The sequence below is a fragment of the Lagopus muta genome, chromosome 5, assembly GCF_023343835.1.
Source record: "Lagopus muta isolate bLagMut1 chromosome 5, bLagMut1 primary, whole genome shotgun sequence".
In the NCBI taxonomy this organism is placed as follows: Eukaryota; Metazoa; Chordata; class Aves; order Galliformes; family Phasianidae; genus Lagopus; species Lagopus muta.
This window is the reverse complement of record NC_064437.1, coordinates 8,792,428-8,807,301: the sequence shown is the minus strand read 5'-3', so window position 1 is coordinate 8,807,301 and position 14,874 is coordinate 8,792,428. Positions and strand designations below refer to the sequence as shown.

The window sequence follows — 14,874 nt, the reverse complement described above, 5'->3', positions numbered from 1 at the left end:
TAGGAGACTTTTGTGCTACTGTAGTTTAAAGTAGAAGCCCAGAGCAGCAGCCTTTGCATTTTGTATACTGGTCATATATGGATCCAGGGATTTATCTAATACACCACAATCCCCTGATATAGAAGTATGTTTTTGGGATACAAAATAGGTACATTTTCAGTTGTCAGTAGCCAGACCTACTGACCTATTTCTGCCTGCAACATTTCTCCCTTGTCTGAGCAGAGTGTGGCACACAGGAACTTGTGACACGAGTGATGATACCTGTGCTAATGAAGGATCTGTGTTGAAGGTTTGGTGCATTACTGGCATGGCCTTCCAGAGTCTCTCACTGTTCCACCTTAAATCAGCAACCACTGCCTGTGCTTCTTGTCTTTGAAAATCAAGCCTGGAAGTTACCTTCAGGCTTCTGATTCAAGTCACAAGGTTACACCTGTGCTAACTTGCCTGGGAGCTTTGTGATGCAGATGCAGAAAAACTCAGAGAAGGATTAATATAGCCAACCATTGATTTATTGAGTTCTCAGTAGTGAGGGATAAGACAGGCTGCTGTGATGCCCTGAGCCCAACCTCCACAATGATTTCTCTCCTCCTGACGTTCACCCACCAAAATTCATCTCGTCTCTTCCCCTTCTTCTTGCTGCAGTGCCTCAAACTTCAGGAGTCTCTTTTGGCAGGAATGCTCCTCACTGCTGCTGATACTGGAGCTTTCCTCTGAGCTTTCAGAGAGGAGATGCTTGATTGCCACCATGTCCTTCTTGTTCATTTGCAAGCAGAGGCAGGAGGATTCGCTGACCTTAAATGATTCCCCCCACATGCTCTGGCACATGTCGGTCCCATTTGCATACATCTGTGTGTAAAACAGGAAACATACATCAAACACATTTTAAAAAGAATGGAGTTAAAACCGAGTTGTATTAATTTGAGAAACATCACTTTTTTTAGAAATGGTACAAAATTATGAAACAGTCTGCAGTCCTCCACTGTCCTGTACAGCTCTGCGCTGTACTTCATCCCTTTGCAATGTTATTTAGTTCCACCACTGGCAGAAGAGCTTTGCCAGTTGTGAGAGCAAGCGATTACACAAAGTGCAGTGTGATGAACAGCCAGCCCTTTGTTTCCACCCCGGGGCTGACAGAGTAAAGCTGTGTGCAAGAGGCTGCACGACTTGCAGCATGTCAGGGCACTCTGACACGTCTCTGGGTTTGAGTACTGCTGAAAGTGCCAAACCGAGTGTTTTGAAAACTGGACTCTATTGGCAAGCTAGAGGCAGTCCAGTGGAGTCACAGCCTGCTGCAGTGCACATCATGACCAGGCAGAACCTTGCTAAGAGAAGAGGCATAACTCAGAAACTGCTTGATGAAAAGAAGACTTACAGCTGTGGGCCCCGGCCTGCCTCCAAAGAGCTTTATTGATTGCCTCGAGAAATTGCGAGCTGCAGCAACTCTCTGCAGGTGAATTTGGCCTGTTCTTGGTGCTGTGTCGCTTTGTTAGTCCTCTGTCACAGGACCTGTGCAGCCAAACAACAAAAATATTTCTTGTTTGCCAGGCGTACATTGTGACAATCTTCTGTCCTCCCAGCTTGAGTTTTCCTAAAGAGTGTAAGCTTAGCAATTACCATGTTCAGCCACAGAGTGGGCAAGATGTATACTTTATCTTGCCTGCATTTCTCCTGTGTGTTTGTTGTTGAAGTTTGGTCTTTCCTGTTTCTGGAAGGAACTTGAGGTACTTCCCAAGTAATGCTAAAAATGGATTTGGGGGTGGGAGTGATGACAGGAGCAGAAGCCTTAGGAATTAAGGAGAAGAAACTGCTAATGACTGAAACAGAATTAGGGAGCTGGACTGCTGGTCTTGTTGCCAACTGTGTCCCTGAGTCGCTTTGTGAGGATCTCTCAGAAGGAAGCCGTGTTTCAGCTGTGATATCACACGCAGTCCTTGCCTGTGACCTTGGTTCACTATTCCCTTGGCATTCCCTTTTGTGCTGTGATTTCTGCGTTCTGAGCTGGTTTGCCAGTCGCAGCAGCACATATAAAGATCTGTGAATCTTGGAGACAGTGATCTGTCTTCATGGACTTCTGCATGGAAGGCGTTCTGTGTGCCAACAGTTAGTGATTATAGACTTAAATCTATTCTATGGAAGTGGGACTGGGCATCTGTAGTCCTGCGGCTGCTTCTGCTCCACATATTTTCCACAAGTTCTCCTTATGAGATGTATCCTTGTCTCCTTGTCTCCTCACGTGCTAAACGACCCTGGCTGGGTTTTGTGCAGAAGGCAGGTGAGATGATATGCATTAATCAGAGTTGATTTAGAAATCTATCCAGTGCAAATAATGGAGAATCCATTCTAAATAGCTCCAAAGGCTCTGGTCTGTAATACAGCTTTTTACATCTCACCAGCTTGCTCTATGGATGCTGCGGTTGCTGGAGGACTGTGAAGGTTGGTCAGTGCACTGGGAGAGATGCGGGCTCAGAAACAGACAAGTCGCTGCATCTGGTTCTCCCCTTGCTCTCCTTTGGGCAGCCAGATCTTAGCTGTTTCTTTCCAGCTATTCCTGTACTTTCAAGCAGCATGAGACATTTTCTTCCAGCTCCTGTACAGATCCTGCTTTTATCGGGTCATGTGAGAAAATATTTAAAAGCTGTTATGAGTTTTCTTAGGTCCATATGCAGGAGTCATGGCTACGTCCTATTAGGTTCCACAGGTTCTGTAGCACACATTCGTGCTCTGATACTTGTTAAATTAGCCATTTAATTTTGACATTCCTCCAAACTTTGCTTAAAAATCATGGCATGGCCAGAATGCTGCAGCAAACAAAATGTGCCCATTTAACAAAAGCGTACTTAAATTACTGCTTCTGATTGTTCAGCTTCTTGGCCGCTGTTCTGGTCTGTGCATTAACATCACTTGGGAAGCACTCTGCTGGGAGAAAAATGATAAAATGTGCAGACCAACACTGGCTACGATCCACGTACATTCTTAATACTCCTCACTTGTTCCAAGTAGTCCTTGCAAACACTTGCATACGTCACGCGTAGGACTGCTCATTGCTTCTCTCCATGTGCTGAGGGCATCAGATGAAAGCCTCTGCCCACAGTGCCCTGACGTGGGAGAACCTTTGGGGCCTTCCAGACGGCCGTAACTTTCCTTTCCAGGAGTTGAGTGCAAAGCAAGTGACTCCAGTGTTTGCGTGTAATTTCATTTTCATACGGGAAATATGTTTTTGTAATCGCTCTGAAGAAAATAAATATTTATTCATACTTACCATGCGGGCCTATTTTTGGTAAAAAACATGGGCAGTGTTGGGTGTGGTTCTGCTTAGTTTAGCAATAGCTGCATCTGCCTTCCAGTGATAAGACCTCTGGATTTGCTGCATGGCTTTTTTCCCAGCTGATGGTATATTTTCTTTAAGAAATATTTACGTGGGGGTTTAAGTTTGAACCTTCTACCTCTGGACTAGGAACAGTTTAAACAGGGACTGAAGATTGTTTATGGCAATTATCATTTTGCTTTCATTTCATCTGGAGCTACTGATGATTTAGCATATCTGCAAAGGCTAAGCTGCGAGTTTCCACAGCCTATTTGGTTTTTGGCCATCTTCCTGGCCCTGCTGATCAGTGTCACTGCAGAGCAGACACAAATCCCGGACTGTGACTTACATCAGTTGCTGAACAAACTTCTGGATGTACACGAATTTGTACAGATTTGAAAACAATCCATTTGGGATCTGTGCAAGATGTGCTACCAGTCTCTAAGAACTGCACTTAAGTTCTGTTCACTTCTCTAGTTTGGACTGGATTTATAGACTCAGTGAGGTTTAACTGTTAATAATATTCCAATAAGTGTTGTGGTTTTGAGCTGTATAATCTAGCCTTGATCCTAGACATACTTGAGTCACTTGAGAGAAATCCCCCCCTGACTCTTGAAGGCCTGTGAATCAGGTTCCAGGCAACTTTGGTCCCGTAAGTCTTTTAATTTCACATTTTATGCACTTTTCTTCATAAAATCAGTTATCCCAACCACCAGAAAGTCGGGATGGGCTCCCAGAAGGCTTCTCAGTGCTGCTTTTTGACTAACAGATTTGAAGAGAAAAAAGCTAGCTGTGTCTAGCAATTGGCAGACACAAAGGAGAGCAGCAGAATTATGGTAGGTCTATGGAGAGTAAAAGGGAGACAATTAGAAGACTGCAAGGACTTAGGGACTTGAAGTATGGAGGACTCAAATGTGACAACGTCAGATAGAGAGGAGGGCAAGGATGCCTAATAAGTAAGAAAACCTTGGAAGTTCCTTAGTGACCTGGGAACCTGCTTCTCAGTGTAAAAAGGCAGAGGTGTGTAAAGCTCTACACCGTGTGAGAAGTCTTATAAGATAAATTCATTGCCTCTTTCTGTTACATGATCCAGGTTCCTTTATCTTTTACTTTCTGACCTCTGCTGTGGTTAATGTATCAGTTCTGCTGGAACATCTTCTGTTTCACAAGTGGTATGAATAGTGATTAATTACAAGTGTGTTTATTTAGTGAGAGATCTACATAAAATGCTTTGGAAACGATATATTTGAGAAATCTGGTGGTAGGTATAGGTGTAGCTTGAAATTGTTGAAATAGAAAATAATTCAGATATTGCATTTTAAGCCCACGTATTCAGGAAAAAGAAAGTACTCAGATTATTTATTTAGTGCCCCAACGGGCCGTGTTTTCTTACCTCCCTGTATGGCATGCATTTACTCTTACAGTGGTTTTCTCCTCTTTCATCCCGTTCCCAGTCCGTCAGCCAGTTATGGGCACAAATGGAATCATCTTTGCAGGCTTCGTACCTTCATGGAGATCAGTGTGGAAGATACAATTATTTTCCTTAGTGTTTTCCAGTGAACTACAGGGATTCAACTTGAAAAGCCCCTGGGCTGCGCTAGTAATGTGTGCGGTCACACAGCGCTCTGTATCAACTGATCTTCAAGAAAGGTGCACATGATCTTAGCTTGAATGTACATAAACTGAACCAGATGGGAAGGCCTAAATCCCAACGAAAACTAAGCAGATGAGCCATGACATTTCATGCTCACAGGTTTAAGGAGGTGGTCTGTGTTCCGGGAAGCAGCGTTCATTCGTGGTGATCTGTTCTGCTTGGTGAAGTTTGCTGACGTTACTGGGGAGAGGGAATGCTGTGTGCAGGGAGTTCAGTGAGTGCTGACCATCAGCGCTGTGGTGTAGCACAGGTATCCTAAGTGTGAATTGGCACTTGAGAGAGAAGTGGGGGAGATTTATGAATTACTGTGGGAAAGGATGGATGGTAATTCCTGAGCATGGGACAGCTATGAGAACTGCTCAGTGAAACAAGGAAGACCTATAAGCAATAAAATCGGATAAGCTAAGGCCGTCAGCCTCAGAATGTTTTCAAAGAAGTTAAGCTTGAAGTGCAGGAGCAAAGATAAATGCTCTGTGAGGTGTAGGGTCTACGATTTTAAATTTAAAGTGATTTTTCAGTTGTAAGCAATAAGGTGAAGAGAAGCTTGTAAGTGGGCTGGAATCACTAAGGTATGCAACTGGCTGTTCTATGTGATGAGAGATCTCATGACCTACCCATCGCCTTATACCATTTCCTTTTGGCTCTTTGGCTCAAATCCTTAATTTGTTAAGGATCTCTTTCTGCAGATCAATTAACATCTACTCAGACTTTGTCTCCATGGCTTGGGGCAGTCTATTCACACCAGAAACTGGGAGTGCCAAAAGCATGAGGCATAGCTTTCAAAAAGTGCAAGTAGCGTTCATTATAATTAATGCTTTGGGGTATATTTTCTGTTTGTTTTTTTAGTCTTCAGGGTCACGTTTCCAAAATGACTTTGATGTCACAAGGACAGCAGACTTATGTTGTAAAATGAAACACGAGGCTGTCACGTAGTCACAGAACTGCAGGATCTGGACATTGTAATACATTTGAATGTGCAAGGTAAGAAGGTGCACATCTGCAGAACTGTCACTGCACAATGCCTGGAAAATGAGCTCACAGGCAGCACACGGGCTCTAAGTTGTTGCTCAAGTACAAGCAGGAATTACAAGTGAGTAGACTACGTGCATTTGAGCCTAACCTTTTGTACTTCTTATTGCAGTGGCAGACAAAGTGATTTTAAATATATTTGCAGTGCACACAGAAACATTGCAGTAGGACTGAAAAGTTCCTGCTTCTCATTTTCACATTAAAATCAATGTTTGAAGGTCAAGACCTTTGCTGAAGCTTAGATCAGGTGAGAAGCTGTGATTCAGTGACCCAGCCCAACGTGTTCCCTGACTGGGATGCTTCATGGCTGCTCCACAGCGCTGCTGGCAGGTGGGACAGGTGCAGGAATGGAGGAGCAAGGTTGGAGTTGAGGGGAGGGCAGAACTGCTTTTATTGTTTGGTTTGTAAATTAGTGTCACCTGCAGTTATACTTTTCAAACTGAAGAGTGTGTATTTCAGAGTTTGACTGAACTGGGGTATCCATGTTATATCTCTGGCTTGGGAATCTGAATTAAATATGATTATTAAAATATTTATATTTTTATTCACTGTTACCTATTGAATTGTTGGGTGAGAGGTTTCCTAATTACAATTATTTCCTGACCCTGTGGCTCGCTACACAAGAAGGTAGCAAGGCATAATTCTATTTTATGGGTTTTTCTTTCCCTATGGAAGTAATTAGGAAGCTAAGTTCATGGCAAATCATGACTTCTGATAAGTTTGATTTTTCTGCAGCCCAGAAACCCAAAAGTAGTTTCTTCAGACATTAATCATAACCTGTGAGAATCTTGAACATGAATATTTAAAATACCCGCTCCAAATATACCAGCTCCCTGTGCACTCTGGGTGGGGTATTTTTCTTTTGAAGCTTTTGTCTTTTAATTCTATTTATAATTAGCTGTTTCTCTGTGAAATGGCGTGGGGTCACCTCACAGGTGGGTCAGACAAGGGCACGGATAGGGGCTCATTCAGAAGCAATAGGTTTAGAGCTAGTGGGAGGAAGCAATTCTAAGACAATAGGAAGAAAAGGAAGGCCCCAAGCCAGTCAGATGAATTTCTTTTAAATGAAGCCACTGCTCATCAGAGCCCTGGGCACATTGCTGGCCACAAAGCCGTCTGTCCGGCATGCAGCAGGCACACTGAGGCACTGGGGAAAGTAGGTCACATCACCAGCAGTGCTGAGCGCACTCGGATGAATGGAGCACACACAGAATGTTACTTTAGATCACCAGAAAGGATCGGAATTCTGGCCAAGCTCTTCTCTGGCCTCGGGCCTTAAGCAGGGTGAGGGAATGGGTTTGACATTGGGTCAGGCAGGCATACAAAGCAGCCTGCACAGTGATGGCTCGTCTTCACGTGTTTGATTCAGGCCAAGCATCTGTGACGCCGACAGGGGCAACGGATCATTGTTCAGTGTTTGCTTAGAGCTGAGCCTTTTCCCTACCAGGAAAAGGGACTGGTTCTTTGTCCCTGTGCAGCAGCTCTCAATCACATACACGAATACTTTAAAAGTTAAAAATGCTGTTTACCTGGAGGTTCTGGTAGTACCCAAGCAATACTGAGGGTTTTGTGATGTAATATTGATCCACCGTGTGCACGGGTATAAATCTCATAGGTGCTCAGACTGGTTTAAACCAATTCATCCTTGTGAGAAGGATTTGAAGTGCGTGCAAAGTAAAATTAAGTCCCTTTCCTTTCGTTGCTACATTTTCTCTGAATGTAGCAATTTGCTTTGTGTGCTGTTACTGATGTAGATTCTATACTTACATTGTTTTGGGGTACATTTGCCTTAGATGTCGGTATTCAATTACTTTGCCTGCATTTTAAGGCCCACTGAGAACTCTGTTACTTTAGTATCCAAATGTTTTCACCTTTCAGAAATATTTAGTTTGGAGGTTTGAGATTCTGAGTGCTGAGATACAATGTTCCTACTCCAAGACTAAGGACAAATAGGTGCTGCTACATCTTTTGCACTCAAAAAGTAATCTGATTCCATAATGCTGTATTTTGGGAAACGAAGTCAAATGCTGCTCTGCTTGCTGGTTACTGTTCTTGTTTCTCTGAAGCTCGGGCTTCAGAAGTGTTGTTAGAGACAGGGAGACAGAAGGAAAGAGTGAAGGGTAAGGATGAAAAACTTAGAAATGAAGCTAATTTGTTATATCTATTAATTGAGAACCACATTGCAAGCGGCTGCTTCCATGATTTCACAATGCCTTTTTAATACACATAGATGTGCTGTATCATAATCAAGTATTTAGACTTAAAATCTCACCTGCACAAAGCTGAGCTGTGGAGGCGGGTGTTTGAGCAGCAGTGCAGTGCCCTCGTGGAGAGCAGCGTGGTGCTGCCGAGTCCCTGGACTGGGACAGAGAATGACTCCATCCTGCTTTCGGCTTGGGACATTATTATTGTACAGGGCAGCAGCTTAGCAGAGGAAAAGGTAGAGATGGCAAACTAGAAAGGAGCAGGAGGAACAGGCGAAAAGCTTTACAAGTGATACAGCACTATGGAATCTTGTTGCTCATTGTTTGGGAAGGCCGTGCTCCGTCCACCTGCTCTCTCTGACTCCTGAGTACCGGCCTATTAAAGCTAAATAAAGACATTTTGATAACGATTAGAACCTACCAGTCATCACAGAAGCTTTGGCACAGTGGAACAGACTGAATAGCAGCAGTATATCTGGGATTGATCCAGTGAGCAGCGTGCGGAGAACACCGGTAAAAGCACTCGATTTTCTTTGTGAAATCTTCACAGCTGTTGTGGGTGAGAAAAGCCTCAAATAAACATGTTGCTCAGTGTTAAGGCTACAACTTCAATTTTCTAGACCTGCTTTGATGTGGATGCAGTACTACAGACTAGGAGAAAAGCAGAAAAGTTTCATTTTGCCCTGTTTGTATCATTCTTTTGCTATTGTGTACAGACTCTGGCTGCAATTACCACAGCCAACTAAAGAGTGCACAAATGTTCCCATGCGTATTTCAGCCCTATTTGTGTAGCTTTTCCATAAACTTTTGGGGCCTTGAGTTTTCCTGGCAGAAATGACTCAAGACAGCAATAAAACGTAGTTTAGAATTGTAGTATAAAATATTTTCTAAGCTGTAGTCTAACAGTTTCACCAATCTTTATATTTTCCCACAGCCCAGCTGAAATTGCTTAAAAACAGTGTTGCTGCTCTTCTGGGAGTGGCAGGCAATAGCTGTGACTTCCACACATCTGTTTTTGCTTAATTGTTTTGTACTTTCATTCCTTTATTTCTCTAACTTGCCCTGTTCCACAGCTCTAGCATCTAACAGGGTATTAAAAACCTGAATTATGAAGACATTCTCCGATTCTCCATGGTTACCAAATGGAGTACAAGACTACAAGATTTTTTATTCTAAATAATCAGATATTTTTATTTCTGGCCTCTTGTGCATTTTGTTTGGAAGATGTAATCATCTGGTGGATCTGCTTACTCAACAGAGAGGAAGAAGCTGATCTTTTTGACTGGGGTTTGCAGGGTGTGCACTCACTGGGATGTGATGGTTGCTGTACAGAGGTGCAGCACAGTCACTACCTGCTGGGTTTATGACTGCTTCACACTGCCAGATGTGGTTCTATATTGAAAGCAAACTTTAACAAGGATAACTCTTCCTTGAGAAAAAGGCATAAATCTCTCTGCACAAAATGTCTGTACTTAATGATTCATGGGCTTTTGTGAGGGGGGAAAAAGAAGAGCCAGATGTTGCTCTGGTGTGGAGGAGAGATGATGGGGAGCGGAGCGGGCGGCGTAGGGCCAGCCCATCTGCGGGCAGTTAGTGCTAGCCGTGTGGCTGCTACAGCATAGCTCCAGAGAAGCAGGACACAGACAACATCAAAGCTGACTTACGATTTACTGAGCTGCCCACATCTGTTCCAGTAGCTGTTGCTTACTTTAATTACTGGGGAATGAGCCAATTGCTCTGTGAAGTTTGCATAGCAACAGGAAGCTGTTAGGAATGAAACAAAGATCTTACAGTAAGGATTTTTTTGAACACTCTGGAAGGCTTAAAATATAAGGTGAATCTCTTTGGTCCATAACGTGATGAAGTCTTTTGATACTAAGCAAAAGATGCGGCCGAGCTCGGATGTTTTAGTTTTTGGAAGAGCAGTGTGAATGCTAAGTGGGAAAGACTGGCATGAACACTGCTTTGTAAAGGTGTGTCCAGGAAGCCCCGTGAGGTTTACTGCTGCTCTGCTGGATGTTATATGCTGATGGGTGGTAATTTTATAAGTTACCAAGCAGGAAAAGAGAACTGAAGAACTGTAAAAAATATTGCTATAATTTGCTCAGTATGAAAGTTTAACCTTCTGCAGTTTGTGTGGGAAACGACAGGCAATTGCAATCTGCTACAATTAATTCAACACTGCTATTTTTAATAATTTACTGGGGACAATAGTTAATTCACCAGTACTATCAAGAGAGAAATATGTTTTAAATATTTTTATACTTCATGACAATGGGCTGAGTCCATCTTTTCTGTAAACCTTTTAAAGCAGATAGAGATTCCAGAAGAGTAAACTGTGTAGGCTTTTTAAACAGACAGTGGATAAAGCCAGTGGGAGTTCTGCAGCTGACTTTGTTAAGGACCAGAGTTTACTCTTGAGTTGCATGCAGCAAAATGACATTGAGGGAGGTTTTTCAAATGCAACTTATACTGCATCTAACGTATCTCTCAGAAGCTTAAGAATGGCCAGAACAATCAGTGTGTACAGAACTGGACTTCTAAACTAGCTGCAGCAAAAGCTAAACCACTCTTACATTCAGAATACAGAGTGCATTCATGCATGTTTGGCTCTGGACTTGGCTTCGCTTTGTGGGTGTCCCCTTCCAGACATCCATACTGCTGGCAGGTAGATGATGTGATGACAGCAAGGAGGGTGATGGCAAACCTCAGCATTGTTGTTCAGTTCTTTTCCTGTATGGAGAGAAGTCTTTACTGATATCCTTTAATTATAGGAAAAGTCTTGATAGTAAGAAGAGCTGCTGTAAAAAAGCTACATACATATATGACTAAAATATGCTCAGGAGATGTATACATGTAAATATTAGAACACTCATTCTCCCTTTCTTTGCTTATGTCTAAACACTTACTCTTCTGCCACGTATTTCCAATCTTTGGTGGCCTGTGAAAAAGCATTCCTTCAGGCTGTATGTTACAGTTTTCAGTATTTAAGAAAATTTACCATCCCACTGCTGCACAGATTTGAAGATAAGATTGATCAGCTCCTAAACTTACTGAGTTCTTCTCTGCACTGGGAAATGACCCATTTAATTCCAATGCTTCTGTTTACAGAATTGACAAGCTAATAGTAGGATGTATAGTATATATAGTATAAGGAAACACTTGAGCTGGATAAATTGTGTAGATAAGATGCCTTCATGGGGGTTATGCTCACTTGTACCTAATAATCTGATTGATTGTTTTCTGTCTCTTTTGTAGAGTTCAGTCAAAAATGCAAGATAAAAACCATTTTATCTGCGAGAATAGAGCTTCTGTAAGTACAGATTACATATCAGTGAGTTATGCAGATAAATCTAGAACCTCCTACATAAATAAATGCGTAATTCTTTATGGTGTAATTAATTTAACCTTTAATTCTTTAGTTAAATATTCCTGATGCCTTTTTGGAAGAGGTTTGCCTGAACAAGAACTGCAGCTCCTCTCCTTACCTAAACTTTTCGGAGGCAAAGAAAGCAACATGTTACAGAAGAAAACCGCCTGTACGATTTCTCAGTAGTTTCTCACCTCTTTTGCTGCCTTCTGGGTGAAACTTCTCCCTAGAACAGAAGCACAGTGCATTGCTCTGCTCGCTTTCCACTTTATATACCCGCCATCTGGCATCAGCACTCCAGAATTTGTTTGCCCTGCAGAGTTCCTTGACCCTTTGAAATGCTAACATAGATTTATCTCAAAAGCAGATGGAGTGACCAGCACATAATGCCCTTTTATTGCTTGCAAATGTGGACATAATGACCAGGAAAGTACATAAACTAGAATTAGAAAAACAACAGCTCTCCAGTGTACCAAATACAACTACCTCCCATCCCCTGCCTGATTTTGCAATGATTCCTTTTGCAATAATTATTAGATTCATTTCTACCACAGCTCAATTGGGCTCTTATCACAGATGTCACTGAATTACAGACATTAAAAACGACACTTCGTATTTCAGCCTGACTGGCTTAATCTTAACTGAAAATACATCAGTTTGCTTTGTGTTACTCAGTAATTTTACTGCAGCCCCTGAAAGAGAATTGGTCTCCTGATTCTCAGGCCTTTGCTCTTTGTCCAGAAGATTCCTTTTTCAACCAGCTGATGTTTGCCCTTCTTGCTCTACCTGCCGTATTTGTGCTTCCCAATGGGTGTCTCAAGCACAAGGAAAAACTGTTGTGTGAACCACTGACAGCAGCTGCAGACTGGATTTCCTTACAGGGTGTGCTTTCTGCAGAGGGGATTCTGCATCTGAACATGAACCATCACAGGAGGCAGATGTGGTGATTACAGATAGGTGCACTTATTTTGATAGGTTAAATCTCACCAAGCTCCCTAACTAGCCACGCACCACTGATTACCTTGCAATTATTTAGGTGCAAATGGAAAATAGCATCTCTTGTTTCTGTTTTAAAACACAACAGTGGTTTGTCAAGTAGTAACTGTGGGTCAGTAATTACGAACCTTTTTTGCTTGAATAAAGCAAACATTGGCACAGTGGAAGTGTGGAATGAATCTCACTGAGCAAACTCACAGTGAGATAATGATCTCTGCTGAGCTGTAAGCACCAATTCCTACTCTGGCTGGAGCCTTCCTTGAGGCAAAAGTGCTGCTGCCTTTAAAACTGATTTTCAGATCAGTTGAAATCCCAGTGTTTTCCATTTTCCAGAATGAATCTAAATAAGACAAATACAAAGAGACTTAAGTATAGGAGAAATTGTAGTAAATGTAATACCTTACTGCCTGTGCCTTCGCTTCATGTGGCTTGATCTTGTGCTGGTTGAAATTAATGGGGCTCCTTGCTGATTTGTAACCTAAAGGACTTGTGCATAGTGCTTGGTACTGAAATCAGTGTATTTGTACCAAACAAAGACCACTGTGCCATATCAACATTCCATTTCAACCTGAGGATGAGTAGCTGTGCTAGCCAGCCTGGTGAAAAGCACGTTCTGCTCCTTACTGCTTGCTCTGTATGAAATGTATTCATGCTTGTAAAGGTGTTAGCAGCCAGGAGGTTTCTTGTAATGCCTCTGTTTGTGGAACTGACATACAAATTATATTAAGCTATAGGAGACTGGGATCTTTTTCAAGCTTTGAATATGAGCCAAATGGGACCACTTGCTGGGAGATTAGGCAGAATTTCTAGCAGCAGGAAGGAAAATTGTCATATGTTTGTGATTTCTCAGACTTGGCTTTGGTTAACAATAGATGTAAGCAGACTCAGGCACAGGAGCTTCTAGAGATCTCAGCCATACATCATCTTGATCCTTTTTTTTCTTATTCTGAGTAAGAAAAAGGCTCAGTATAAGACTGTGAGTCATGTATGGAGAAATTTATCATAGAATGTTTCTTATTGCTTTCCGTACTTGAATGGATTATTATCTTCATTTGTTAATGCTGAACTTATTTTCAAGCACTCACTAATATTCTTGTACTTATAAAAGTCCTGTTACTATTTAATTTTAACATTAATATCATTGCCTTATGAACTTATACTGATCTTCTCAAAGTTTTTATACAGCGTTAAAGCATGCATGATGCTAAAGGTAGCCACAGACAGTAATTCTGGTGCTGTTACATTAAATTATCATTATCACATTATCATCTGATGATCTGATAATGGCCAGCAGAAGGATGTATCCATTCTGAAATCACAGGCACAGCCATGTGAGCTCTCAGCTTGCCTGCATAAATTCCTCCTGCAAGAGCCACCATTGGGTAATGAGGGAAAAAAAGGGAAAAGAAGCAGAGGAACTCTAGCTAGTTGCTAACTTCACAGCTTCTGGCCATTGAGTTAGTATCCATGTCAAACTGACATCTTCTGACTCAACACAGTGATCCCTTTTGAGTGAGTCAGAGCTCTTTAATGAGTGAAGTAAGCTTTCATGGTTTTATATTTTTGTTAACTCTACAAAGCTGTAGTGCTGAAGGGAAAAATTGTTTGTACTTCTTCCCTGTGACAGCTGCCAGATCTGTTTCCCTCCTTGGCTTCACGAAGGTGTAACAACACTGTGGCTGGAGAGAGATGGAGTTTCACGAGTGTAAATTGGAGCATTTGGCCTACTGCAGCTTTATTACATATGGTGATGCGTGCTAATGAAATTAATCTGCTGCTTCCTCACATCTCAGTGGGAGTCTGCAAACTTGGAAGTGTTTTTCTTGTTAACTAGCAGGAAATGCAATGAAGAGCACAGGTTGTTTCCTAACTTCGTGTCATTCCTGAAGCTCCTTTGCAGAACTGCACTTCATGTTGCATTAAGTGCCATATTATTTGCCAACTAGTGAAGAATATATCTTGACTTTTATTTTGTTAGACTTCAGAACCATGGGTTCATATCCACCAGTCTACTGAACGCATCCTGTCTCAAGTCAAGCTGAATGCCAGAGGAGAGGCTCCAGATGGACTCAGTCTGGCACTCCTGGCTCCAGGAAAAAAAAGGCTGAGATCAAATCTTAACGCTACCAAATTTAAGGTGCAACTTGTTCCTGTTCATTTCAGCAGGGCCAGTGTTTTTCCTTTTATTTTGTTTGTGTAAGAAATATAGCACAGCATGAAGTCAGGCTTACTTGCTTTATTTCGAGTACATGAATGTTGCTGTGCAAGTTCCCCAAAAGAGCACAGGAATGACAAAATCACCAGTACTTTTATATAA

General features: G+C 42.1%; 1 protein-coding gene across 1 annotated transcript; it reads right to left on the bottom strand.

Moving 5' to 3' along the window:
* Positions 1–523: 523 nt before the first annotated feature.
* On the bottom strand, positions 524–14,096 carry LOC125694123 (riboflavin-binding protein). Its single transcript, XM_048946873.1, has 6 exons — positions 11,756–14,096; positions 10,768–10,924; positions 9,856–9,955; positions 8,613–8,741; positions 4,698–4,809; positions 524–846 (listed from the first exon to the last, which is right to left on the bottom strand). Exons 2-6 carry the CDS (start codon positions 10,904–10,906, stop codon positions 610–612), a joined length of 717 nt encoding a protein of 238 aa, XP_048802830.1. The 5' UTR covers positions 10,907–10,924; positions 11,756–14,096; the 3' UTR covers positions 524–609.
* Between the last annotated feature and the right edge of the window lie 778 nt (positions 14,097–14,874).

Excerpts from the sequence above, each read along its gene's own strand:
- LOC125694123 (XM_048946873.1), bottom strand. The coding sequence starts at position 10,906 with ATGCTGAGGTTTGCCATCACCCTCCTTGCTGTCATCACATCATCTACC. Across the intron at positions 9,956-10,767 it reads ATGCACTCTGTATTCTGAAT|CTTCCTGTTGCTATGCAAAC; the intron begins GTAAGAGTGGTT and ends CATTCCTAACAG. Across the intron at positions 847-4,697 it reads AATGCATGCCATACAGGGAG|ATGTATGCAAATGGGACCGA; the intron begins GTAAGAAAACAC and ends TTTTACACACAG.